The 13,290-nt window shown below is 40.0% G+C and overlaps 1 protein-coding gene across 29 annotated transcripts in view; it reads left to right on the top strand.

Annotated features, from left to right (window-relative positions):
- The window catches only part of OSBPL9 (oxysterol binding protein like 9), a 275,611-nt gene that overhangs the window by 215,164 nt on the left and 47,157 nt on the right, over positions 1 to 13,290 (top strand). For 8 of the 29 annotated variants that reach the window (XM_063795526.1, XM_054664496.2, XM_054664439.2 and 5 more), the window contains one exon: positions 11,984 to 12,052. In XM_063795526.1, the coding sequence (XP_063651596.1) occupies positions 11,984 to 12,052 (69 nt within the window). 29 annotated transcript variants of the gene reach the window in all.

Here is a 13,290-nt window from a genome sequence, read left to right as displayed (position 1 = left end):
CCATTGTTAAATATTGAATTGTATCCTAAGCACAACTCAGTGGAAAGCAGTTAAAGTTCTTTAATTGGGGGAGGCAATGAAGGGGTAATAAAATTGGTTATAGAAATACTGCTCTGGCTCTAGTGTTGAGAATGAATTGGAGTAGCCAGAGTAGCTTCAAGAAGACTTTAGTAAGATTATTCCAACAGGCCAGGACCTGTTATAGGGTGGTGGCAATGGAGAGAGATGGACAGAATGGAGAGTGTATTTAGGAGGTAAAAATGACAGAACTTGGTGATGCACTGAATGTGAAATGGGGAAGGTGTCTAGGAGGACTACTAGGTTTATGGTTTGCGTATTAGGGTGGATGATAGCAGTTTCATTTACTGAGACAGGGAGCCCTGGCAGAGTACCCAGCTTTTAGAGTGGGTAGGGGGAAGGGGAGAGTGCATCTGGTGTTGAGCATTTTGAAGTGATTTACATACAACAAACTGAAGGTATCTTTAACACTGAGTCCAGCAGGTTAGCATATTTATTCAGCAAGCATTGCACCTTTTTTTGTTGTTTTTGGGGTCTTCAACTCCTGGCCTCGAATCCCCCCTCCTTCCCCCGCCTCTCCCAGCTTCCGCCTCCCAAAGTGCTGGGATTTCAGGAGTGAGCCACCGCGCCTGGCCAGCATCGCGCTGTTTGTGCAGTGTGCCCTGTGCTAGGTCTTGCAGTGGGTACCAGTAGAGCCATAAAAGTACAAAAGATAATTGGACGTTTAGTAGAGTCCTGAAAGGGGGCGGGATAGGAAGATACCTAACCATAAGAAAAACCAGCAAGAGCGGAAAAGGAGCTAGTCCTCCAGATCAATAAGTTAATTACTTATGTCTGTGATTCCCTGCATTTTGGGTGATTCTCTGTCGAGGTCCTCTTAAGTCCAGACTTTTGATATAATCTGCAGTTTGCGCCATTTGGATTCCTGAAGCATCTTTACAAGCCACCTACATTCCTTATGGAGCTGTGGCACAACAGCAAGCCCACGATGTCTCACCGGATTAATAAAAATATAGGCGCTCACGCTTTTGTTTACCGATATAGTATCTCCTCCTCCCCTCACTCCATCAACCCCCACGCGACACAACTTTCCGGAAGTAAGCAAAATCCGTTATCAAGATGAAACTCCGGGGACCAGGCTCCACAGCTGCCATAAACTAGATGGCACGTTAGAAGCCGGTGGGTGTAGGTGAGGCACGCTGGCGCCCGCGGGCCCTTCTCCAGCCGCTACCCAGTGGGAATCCGCGGGGCTGAAGCCCCGAAACCAGGCTGAGCGTCCCAGAGCGCAACCTCCCTTTCCCCCAGCAGCGCCGGCGCCGCAGAAGCCGCGTGTCCCCAGGCGCACTCCCCCAAGGTGAACCCCCGCCCCCCGCGGAGGCGGCTGGGTCGCGGGTCTGGGCGGGGCGCTCCGGACGCCCTCCCGCCGGTGCGCACCCCTCCCGCGAGCTGCCGGCTCCCTCGGCCTCTCCACCCAAAACTGGCCCAACCGCCAATCGTCGGCCTCTCACCTCCTACAGCAGGTGACCCATGGCCAATCGCCAGGGGTCTCTTTGCCAGGAGCCGCCTGGGCCAGCCAATCGGGGCGGCCCCTCCGCCGGGGAGGGGACGGGAAAGGGGTAGGGGGGGTGAAGGGGGTGTCCCGGGGGACGGGCTGAACCTCAGTCAGGACCGCCTGCGCCGCAGTCCGGGGATCCGGTCGAGGGGAGAAGAAAAAGGGGTGCTCGGGAGCAGCCCCCGGCTACCTCCCCTGGAGGCACAGAGGGCGGGGGCCTTGGCGAATGGCTTTCTTGCTGGCCACTTGCGGAGTGAGTAGACCCCGAGGGTCTGGGAGAGGGGCCGGCCCCTACCCCTGAGTCCCCGGGGTCCCGGCCTCCAGGCCGGAGCGCGAATGTCGTGCTCACCCTGCCTCCTTCCCGCCGCCCCCTGGGGTGAGTAGGACGACGTGGCTGCCCGGGCCCCTCTTCCTTGGGAGTTCTCAGTTCCTCAGCCTAGATGGGGTGGAGGCTGAGGTCAGGGCCTCCAGTTCCACCGAGAGGGCATTCGCCCCCAAATGAGACTTTGGAGGAGGTCTCTTTTTTTCTATTCATTTTTGTGGAACTCTATTTTCCTTTTGAAAGCTGTCTCAGAATATGATTTTAAGCAGAAAAGTTAAGCTTTCTCTTATGTGAAAGCTTGATTTTGACCAGTTGCCCATTAATAGAATCTCCAGTTGCAGGCCAAGTGTTTTTTGGTGGTGGTTTATTTTTGGCACTGTGTTCGTGCCTGGCCCTGTATTTTTTGTGTATAAAGTAATTACGGATGCTATTGTTTTTGAGTATGTGTGTCGGGAAGGAGGTGATTTTACGCTTTTTGGGTAGCTTGTGCAAAAATACTGAAAACTTTGGTATAGTTTTATGGGGTTCTTAGCCCAGCCGAGTTATGGAAAGTTGAGTATAATTAATGGACTAGGAAGCATATTTGAGTAATGCACTTTTTGCTGACATTCATACTGTATTATAAGTATTTGTTATGAAAGGTTGAGAGATGTATTGAACAAGAAAACCAGTTTTGCTAATTTGAAGTAATACTTTGTTTTGCTTTTTGATTAAACTGTTTACTTTTAGCTGTATTAAGGAAGTTAAAATCAAGTAATTCCTAGTTTCTCAGTGGAGAAGCTGGAAGCATCTTAGAATAGTAGTTGTAGTTTTAAAAGTTTTTACAGTGAACTTTAAAACTGGAAATTCTCACGTAGTTAATTATGAATAATCTCTCTTGAACACTGCCTGTATTGAACTAAGTAGGTGATGAAACCCTTTAATGGATACTGTTAGCACCTGTCATTTATTTATACTTTAAATATATTGCTTTACTCCCCCCCACCTTTTTTTTTTTGGTGCAGCCCGACAAGAGACAACCTAAATAAAAATACCGTATTACCTTTTCTAGTTCAGGGAAGGTGTATGATTAAAAGTCAGATTTGGGCCAGTCGTGGTGGCTCAGACTGCAATCCCAACACTTTGGGAGGCTGAGGCGGGAGAATTGTTTGAGTCCAGGAGCTGGAGACCAGCCTGGGCAACAAAGCCAGAACCTTCCCCCCGCCCCTGCCCCAATAAAAATTTAAAAATGAGCTGAGCATGGTGGTGATGTGCACCTGTGGTCCCACCTGCTTGGGAAGCTGAGGCGGAAGGATCCCTTGAGCCCAGGAGTTTGAGGTTGCGGTGAGCTATGATTGCACCGCTGCACTCTAGCCTGGATGACAGAGAGCAAGACTCTGTCTCAAAGCAAAACAAAACAAAACAAAACAAAAAGGCGGGCGCAGTAGCTCACGCCTGTAATTACAGTGCTGCCTATAATCCCAGCACTTTGGGAGGCCGAGGCGGCCGGATCTCTTGAGGTCAGGGGTTCGAGACCAGACTGGCCAACATGGTGAAACCCCGTCTCTACTAAAAACACAAAAATTAGCCGGGCGTGGTGGCGGGCGCCTGTAGTCCCAGCTACTCGGGAGGCTGAAGCAGGAGAATCGCATAAACCCGGGAGGGGGAGCTTACAGTGAGCCGAGATCGTGCCACTGCACTCCAGCCTGGCGACAGAGCAAGAGTCTGTCTCCAAAAAAAAAAAAAAAAAAAATCTCTTAAAGAAAAAAACAGATTTGTAGTCTGATTTGAGAGCTTAAATGAGAAACAAGAAAGACAACAGACAAGTTTCATCTGTTTCCAAAGTGCCCTGAGTTTGGCTTTGACAGAGATGACGATGAATTTGGAAGTGCCCTTCAGTAAATACGAGGATGCAAAGGCTGTCTACTGGTCACGTTCATTTTGGTATTTCTAAAGTTCTATGATATTTTTAATGTGAAATTTTTCAAATGTTTTTTAATGTGAAAAGATTATTATATTTTGTACGCTCAGCCATCCCCACTTCAATCTCTGTTGATATTAAGATTAGTAGGGAATTTAACTGTAAGTTTGGTTCAGCCAGGAAAGAGCATTATTTTGATAGCACCGTGTTCTGCTGATTGGAAAGTCAGGCACTCACATGGTTTGCACGCTGTTGATTAAGAAAGGGGACGATGACAAGAAAATCTGATAATCAGGCTTTTGTTCAGAGAAGCAAATTCTAGGATGTCCCCTGGGGTATGTTGAGTTCTATCTGTAGCTAAACTTTATACTGTAGAGTGAAAACAGATATTTATGATGATTCTTATATAGAAAAAGACTGTGATTACTGTAGTATACTTAGAAAATTATATTTAGGAAGCTTTTCAGTAAAGGTTTAAACAAAGATTGTTAAGCTTGAAAGAATAGTTCTTATACTGACAATGTAATTAAGTCAAGTATTCCTCCTTGAATATTTTAATGAAGTTCTACCACACACAGGCATTTAAAGCTACTTTCCATCTTCCTTATTTTCCATCTCCCTTATTTTCCATCTCCAGTCACCAGGTCCTGTTATGTTTGCCTTAGTAATATTTTTCAGATTCGTCACTTTTTTCTAGATGATAATGCTTTAATTCAGGCCCTCATGGTCTCTCACCTAGACTTTTGCAAGGCTTTCTGACTAGTCTGTCACTGGACTCCCCTTACCCATCCTTTTTATCCAAAAACAAATTTGGAATGGGTTGCCGCTCTTATAGTTAAGAATGTGTTTTGGCTCCTCCTTGCCAGAGTCCAGCTGCCCAGCATGTCCTGGAGGCCCTTCTTCATATTCTGGTCCTGATTTATCTCTGAGTCCAGACTCAGCTCCAGGTGCTTTACCCATGGCATCCGCTGTGAACTGTTTCTCATTGAGAACATGCCATAGCCTCTCACAGTTATTTGTCTTTTCACAGCCTTTCCTTCTTGCTTAGATTACCCCACTGTATCTCAAGTGGTAAGCCTCCAGTTCTTCCTTAGCATACAGCTCCTGTGTTAACCTTTTCTATGATGCCTTCCTTCAGGCAGGGTGAGTTTGTTACTCTTGTGTGTGCTACTACAGCACTTTGCTCATATCTCCATATCACAGCCTTCACTAAGTTGTATTGTAAATTTTTAAACATATGTGATTCTTGCATTAAACCCTGATTTCCTAGAGATCTGGGGTTCTCACTCATCTTTGTATCCCCGGGGCCTTTGTCCCTAGTTTAGTGCATGGCACATAGTAGGTGTTCAGTAAGTGCTTAAGTGATCAAAATATGTGACGATAATAGCTTAAGTGTGTAAACCTTTGACTCAGTTTTACTGGAGTTAGGTTTTTCCCTGTGAGTTAAAAATGCTTCCTAGGTCACCAAGCTCCCTGGTTGCTACCAGACATGAGAAACGGGGGATTGGAAAAATGTTTAGAAACAGTGCTAAAAATGGTGAGCAGGGCCGGGTGCGGTGGCTCACGCTGTAATCCCAGCACTTTGGGAGGCCCAGGCTGGCAGATCACCTGAGGTCAGGAGTTGGAGAGCAGCCTGGCCAACATGGTAAAACCTCATCTCTAATAAACGTACAAAAATTAGCTGGGCGTGGTGGTGGGCATCTGTAAGCCCAGCCACTTGGGGGGCTGAGGCAGGAGAATTGCTTGAACCTGGGAGGAGGAGGTTGCAGTGAGCCGAGGTCACACCATTGCACCCCAGCCTGGGTGACAGAGCGAGACTCTGTCTCAAAAAAAAAAAAAAAGTGGGCAGACTTCCAGGACTCCCCACCTTCCCCTACCCAATCTATAGGACCTCTAACATGATTCAAATAATACTAATAGTAGTACGAGTACTAATTGGTTCTGGAGTATTGTTAGTATCATAGGAAAAAGCATGTAGGCTAGCTAGAATGTCAGGGAAACTGCTTTAAAGGTGAAATTTGAGCTCATTCCAGATGATTAGGTAATGCTTAATTATATTTGCTATTAATATTATCTCTATTGTCCTTAAAGACATCCTTTGAAGATGATGATAGTACCTGGCCATAATAGACATTAAATAAATATATGTGTCATGAATGAATGGTTTGGTTGCTCTGTATGTGTGTGTATACATGTGCGCACGCAGGAGAGAGAGAACTGTAGTTCCTGCCATATTGGAGTTCATTTATTTCTGGAGACACCTTTAGGAACTTGGCTTCTTTGCTGTATTGACTGAACAACTCGTTTTTTCCAAAATGTGCCACTTCAATTAAGTTATTCTGCTTACTCCGTTGTTTCTTTGCATTCTCTGCATTCCAGAGCATGTTTTAAAATCTGGTTGTGTTAGTCTTTCTCACTCAGTTTCAAGGTTACACTAAATGACAGAGTTTGCTTGTGTTTTGACATATTTTGTCATACCGTGGAGGACTTGGCTGCAGTTGGAACCTGTAAATTCTTACTGTGTTTATTTAAATGAAATTAATTTTTATTAAGGTGAATACACGGGCCCCAGGTTTTCCAATATGGTTAGGAATTTATCCTCCTGGTGAACCTAGTTGTTTACCTGGAAGTATTGGCATCACAGAATCCTAGAGCTGGAGAGAATTTTCAAATTCTAATTCCATTTCTACCTTTTTAAAAATTTTTATTATTGTGGAGAAATCAGTCTCAAAGCAGCTAAACGACTTGCCCATGGCCACATAGCTAGAGAGTAAATGACTAGGGCCAGAGCCTAGATGACTCTTGCTCTTTTATTTTCTCCAGAGAGACTCAGGGTGCTGCCCTGGTAGTCTCCACCCCTTGGTCGCCTTTCCCCCCCAAACCCTAGTACTTATTCCCATTTTTAGCCACTAATTTTGGTTTCCTTGAGATTCAGCATCCAGATCCAAAAAACATACATTCTTCTGTAACAGAATATTGTTCCTCAGTTGGCCTCCTTGTGCTTCTCAGCTCCTCAGTTTGGGAATATGCCTTTTCTGGTTATTCTCCATTTTCTTGCAGATTTGTTCTCTGGCCTTCTCTCTTCCGTGCTCTAGGAGGCTGACTTTTACAGCTTGCAGCATCTGGGATCCTTTATCCCTTGGCTTCTGGTTGGGGTTTAGCAAATGGGAAGCAGTGACAGAAAATCGAAGGGAAAAAAGGCCTTTGGAGTATTTGTTCCTTCTGCTCCTTCCGTGCTTTGAGGCAATTCTGGCAGTGACTGTTTTACAGCCGTCCATGTCCACTGAGTAGCTCCTCCTCTGGCCGGTGGGAACCTTGTTTGTTTCCTTGCCCCTTCAGGCTACTTGCAGCTCTTAATTCCTGAGTACCTCAGCATCTCTTGTTAGTTTTCTTAGCCCTACTCTCACTTCTATGGGTACTGTAGTCACTTGATTAAAGAAAAGTTCAAACATTGTATCTGATTATGCTGTTTCCTGCCAGGGCCCACTAGCCCGGTGGAGTAATGCTTTACCCCTCCGATTTCTGTCCAAATCCTACACTCTAAATTGCATCCTCTGTGAAAGCTTTCTCGTCCTTATAACTTTCTCCTTTGAATTTCTTCGTGCTTTTCTGATAACATTTTACCATGCTTGAATCAATTATTTGTAGACAGATATATATTCCCTCTAATAGAATGAAACTCTTTTAGATCTGTGTCTGCTTCATCTTGGCATCCCCAAAGGATCCGGCACAGGGCCATAGTCATAAGAGATGCTCAGTGAATAAGTAATTATTGTAACACTGAATTCTAAGGCCCAGCATAGTATGTGTAAAAATGTGCCCAGGATAAGATTTAGTGTGAGAGAATGAGTTTTTAGAGAGACAAGAAGATTGTCATTGCCTCATCTTGTTTCTTGTTTTACTACCATTTATTTCAATGTGTTTTTCTCCTAGTCAGTTTCTCTTTCTTCTTAAAAACGTTTAGCCTTGGAAAAATTCAGCAGCCATACATTACAGCAACCAACTAATATAATAAATCCCTTAAAATAACTCTATGAGTTATTTATGATTTTTCCATGAATATTCTGATTTATAATCTGCAAGAACTAGTTCCTTGATTACTTTTTGTGTTTAAATGTTAACAGGTGGGCACATTGCAGAATTCCTTAATTCATTTACAAAATTTTTATTGAGGACTTGCTACAAACCAAACACTAGCCCGGTGGAGATAGTAGAGAATAAAACGAAGTCCTGTCTTCATTGGCTTGTATTTTATATCATCTTGATAGATTCTGACAATTAAACTGAATCAGTAATTTTGTATGCACTTTTTAACAACTTTAGCGAAAACCGAATCTGTTTTCTTCTGGTACTCATTGGCAGCTAAAATCAGATATATGAAGACAGCTTTGGCATATATAATTTCTAAGAGATAAATGTCAGAACAATTGTTGAGTCTATTCAAGTCAGGGTCGTTGTTTTATTTTGTTTGCCTGTGACTGATCATCTGTTAGTCCTGACTAGCTGTCACCTTGAGTGTTAATTTGTCAATTTGTTATATTCTGCTGTAGAGATTCAGTCTTGTTAGATTAATATATCAGGTTTTGTTTTTGAAAACATTTCATAATCAAATTTTCAAGAAGTATTAGGCTATAAGAATTTTGCAGTTATTTCAGAACCTGAACTAACTACTAAAGTACTCAGTTTAAGGATTCACGTATTTAATGTTAATTTTTCCTAGTTATTTGTAGAACACATTTCCAGGAAATTTACTCATTTTTGATGGATCCTTAAAAGTAGACTCCAGATAGGCTTTCCAAAATGCTCTTAATCTGAGGTTGGGGAATGGAAGAATATTTTTCTTTCATCCTGTACTAGTAAACCTCTCAGAGTTTATTTAGATCCTGGAATGATTTACTCCATGACTTTTAAGAAAGATACTGCAAGTAGCCTAACCAACTAAAGTATCTCAGAAGAAAAGTGTTGGCTGATTGCCAGCACTACATAGTCCAACAGTGCTTTTGTTAGGTGGTGTGCTGTCGTAGGTGTTTTCTTCTTTAAGAGATTGCTTTCTTGGATGTTGAGTCATGATCATGTTGTTGGCAGGAAGGATGTGGAAAAAAAAACTTTGACATTTTGCTTGGTTATATTGGCCACTTTTCATTATTTTATTTATTCCAGTATAGTGATTACGAAGTTTTAAGTGCTTTTTGCTAGTGCGTGCTTTACCTTTCAATGATATTATAAATTTGCTATCCTACTTTTTTGCTTGGAAAGGTGTATCTGAGCAGCTTTAGCATTTGCCAGATTTACTCCTGGAAAACATTTTAGAATTTTATAGATAATTTTAAAAGAATAATGCTTATGACCTTGCATGCTAAAATGGTTATAAAATTTTCTAAAAATGTTCATAACCTGTAGTTTCTGAACATTTTTACCTAAAGCTTTTGAATGTAAATTATAAAATAAATGTATATTTATTTTAAAAAATTAAACAACATGAATGTGTAAAATAAAAACTCAGAGTCACTGTCTCAAATGCCCCCATTCCTCAGTCCCATTCCCTAGGGGTAACTGCAGGTGTTTTGTTTCTTTTGTTTCATGTGTTATATTTCAGGTGTGTGTGTGTGTGTGTGTGTGTGTGTGTGTGTGTACATTTTTTAAAATGAAACTTCTAGTGCGTAAGTAAAATTACATAAAACTGCAACTTGAATATTATTCATGCGTGTACTTATCTAGCATAAGGTAAGCACTCAGTTAATATTAACTGCATTGAATTCCAGTGTTTTTTTTTCTGTAGCTTGCTTTCTGCATTCAGAACCTGTAAACTCATTTCATTTTAGGTTTTGTAGTTTTTTAAAAAGGCAGTTTGCTGGATTCTGAATCATCTGAGGCAATTTTATATGCCTTTCATAACATTTGTGTCTTAAAAATCCTAGCTATATCCTATATAGAGAGGGTGACCATATAATTTATTGCCTAAACTGGGATACTTGAGAGTGAAGGAGGCTGCTAATAATAACTTTGCTGAGACAACCAGGCATAAACTGACCATCCAGGCAAACTAAAATATACAGTCATCCTATTTACAGACTTAAGTTTTTTGTTTGTTTTGGTTAGTTTAGTAACTTCTTATATGGGTTTGTTGAATAAATTGAGAGTGTCTGGGAAAGACAAGCTGTCAGTGATTTAAATAGAGGAAAATGGTACGAATTCCAAACCTTTATTGTTTAGTTGTATAAGTAACCAAATCACTTTATGGAGTTAGTATTTGTGTTTTGTTCTATAAGTCAAAGGGTGTATTAGTATCAGATGAGGGTATCATGAAGAGTAAGGAATTGTGCTAAGGGTTATGATTGAAGTTCTTGCATTTTAGCTGTACCCGATTCCTGTACCAGATTTTAGCTGTACCAGATTTATTTTTTTAGCAGAAACTGAACATTACACATAAACCTTTCTTTGTAAATTTAAAGATAAATGCAATTCTGGTTTTTCAAAGCACTAACATATGTTCAAAAATTAGATTCTTTTATGAAAAAAACTTTCTTTTTATTGTTTGATTCTTTGTTACCAAGGTAATAATTAAGTACAGTTTACCTTTTGTGGTTCAGTCATAATACCCAGTGCTTTCCTGAACATCTCATATTGGAATATTTTTCCTGCTCTGTTTTCCATACTGTGTTTTACCACTTGTTTTGTCTGTTATTCATTTCTTTTTTATTACCATTCTCTATTATCTTCTTGGGAGTTCATCAACTTATAGCTTGTTTTTAAAACAGATGTTAAATACAATTTAACTTATGCTTATAGCCTTTACTTGATTGTAGATCTGTATGAAAATTGCCTGTGGTTATAGTATTATCTAGTTCTTGATTCGTTTTGTTTTTATCCATCCGTACTCATTGAGTGCCTTCTATGCATAAGGGCCTGGAGATAAAGTGGTGAATCCTGGTTATCTAAGGCTCCAAATTATGAAGGGGAAGTAGAACACCTACCACTGTGTTACTTTACATGTATTACTCATTTAATCTCTCCAGTAACCTTGAGTAGTTTATTATTATACTCATGGATGAGAAAATGTAGGTGAAAAAAGTAATTTGGCTAGATCACACAGGTAATTCATTAGAAAGTTGCAGATTCAGGATTTAAAACTAGATGAGTCCTTAAAGCTGTGCTCATTTCCACTGTCAAGGGCCTTCAGGCAGTTTTTAGATTACATTTTAGTGCCCTTCTGTCATTAATTCCTTTTAAACATCATTGTGATTTAATAGAAAAGTATAATGGATTTGGTCAAAGGACTAGGTTGATATCCCAATTGAAAAAAAATTCAGCTGGATGATTTGGGTAAGCACTTATAAAACAGGTTTAATATCTGTCTACCTTACTGTATTATAATGCTCAAATGAGAAAGCTTGTAAAGTGTCTAGTAGAGTACCTAATACTCTGAAAAAAATTTAATATACATTGTGCATCCATGATGTTAGAGCTGCTTACTTAGCATTACAGAAAAAGACCTTACTTTTCAGGGCATTCTTGGGGTACCTAGCAGTTGGTAAGGTAACTACAGCTACCATGTTGACAATAAAGAACCTAATTTGAAGCCTTAGATTATCAAGACATTGGTAAATGGAAAATAACTTCTCTAAGGTATAGTGAAAGGAAAGGTTTAATACTAGGCTCAATTTTATGGATATTTTTTAATTGATGATCTTCACTCCAAATGAATTGATAGTTGACTATTCCTTAGGATTAAAATAGGTGAAAATCTTAACCCCAGAACTTCCCTGTTCTTCTAAGTCCTGTTCTTCCCTTAGCAGAAATGGATAAACCACGGGGACAGTAGGGATTGTAAATGTTTCCAAAGTTTCAGTAATCCAAGGAAATCACAGATTAGTGTGCCTCACATAAAATCATGGTATAATTAATATTTCTGGTCTCTTTAATATAGTTTTTTTCATCGTCAAACCACTTTTGGTAGGGAGACAAGATGTCATTTCTCTAAAAACTTAATTTGCTAACTTAAATTTCTAAGAAAGGCCATTATGTTTGGCATAATCTTTTTTTTTTTTTAACTTGCCACTTGCTGCTCATGTACCTACTTTTCCTCTGTGTAGTTACAGATTTTTCTCTTACTATTCCTTTACTTGATTATTGATGTTAGACTCACAGCATGGTAACTTTCTATTCTCTCTTTTCCTTACTTTTATGGAAGATCAGTACCACACTTGCTTTTTTCCAGTCTTCTGGTATCTCTCCAGTTCTTGAATTTTCAAAAATAATTGTAAGTGATTGAATTGTAAGTATGCTCTATACTTCTTTCATTGGATGAAAGCTTATCTGTGATGCATGTCATCTCAAATTGCTAATTGTGAACATAAACTTTCCAATATTCTCATATTTTAATCAAAATTACATTCCTGCTAAGTTTTCATTAGTTTTATTATAGGGTATGTGTTTTACTAATTTAAAAAAAAATGTCTACTTTTGTCCAGATTCATGCCATTTATTTTTCATTAGGAGCCTTGTTGTGTGTTTTTCCTTTGTTAAGTTTTTAAGCTGTTGTTTAATTTACAGTTCTACTACTGATAACTTACCTGTTTTTCTTGTTATTCTGATTTTTTCTATGAGACAAAGAATAACTTACTTCTAATATATTTTCTTTTTCTCTTTTTACACCATATTTTTATTATATATGATTTTGCCCTATAAGAAAGTACTGCATATAGGACACTTAATCCTTTAAGTTTTCACTATGAAATAAAATTAGATATGAAAACAATTACTCATTTGTGAATTTCTTTTTACAATGTTATTACTCAGCCTTCCTGTTCTACCTTATTCTCGGTTCCTCAGGTCGCCCCTAGGTTTCTTAATTTCCGGATTCTGGACTCAAGAACTTCACCTTTATCTCCACTGTTCATTACTCTTCCTCTGTCAGCAGGAATTACTTTAAAAGCTCCTACTCTGCCTCAGGAATTGACTCTTGTATTGTTTTACTAAGGAAGTGTCTCTCCAAAGCAACTATAATTTATATGTACTTCAGACAGTTTTAAGGACTTCTCTTGCAGTACTCCTTTTAATGGGGGTAAAACATTCAGTTATGTGTATGTGTAAAGTATAAATAGTGTTTAATGTCCCAACTGAAATCATTAAGAATTGATTTTGCTGACATTTGTTAGCTTTTAAGTTCCTTCTGAAAAAAGTAGTGTTATTTAACTTAAGTATAGGTAGTAGGAAGTACCGACATACAGTTTTGAGGCAGTTTGATATTCTTCTACAAGTCTAGTTATATTATTTTAGAAATTCCCCTTAAATTGGCCCAGATGTATATGTTTCTCTTTCTCTCTCTATTAAACTGGATACATAGATTCTGGATGATATAGAAGTATGTGTTATTCTTCTTGACTTTATGTATCTACTTTAGATTTTGCTTCTTTTCTTTCTCTCTTTCCCTCTCTCCTTCCCTCCTTCCCTCCCTCCCTTCCTTCCATCCTTCCTTCTCCCTCTCTCTCCCTTTCT

Source organism: Pan troglodytes, chromosome 1, assembly GCF_028858775.2.
Source record: "Pan troglodytes isolate AG18354 chromosome 1, NHGRI_mPanTro3-v2.0_pri, whole genome shotgun sequence".
NCBI classification, from domain to species: domain Eukaryota; kingdom Metazoa; phylum Chordata; class Mammalia; order Primates; family Hominidae; genus Pan; species Pan troglodytes.
Note: the sequence above shows the minus strand (reverse complement) of the source record. Positions and strands in the feature narration are given on the sequence as shown.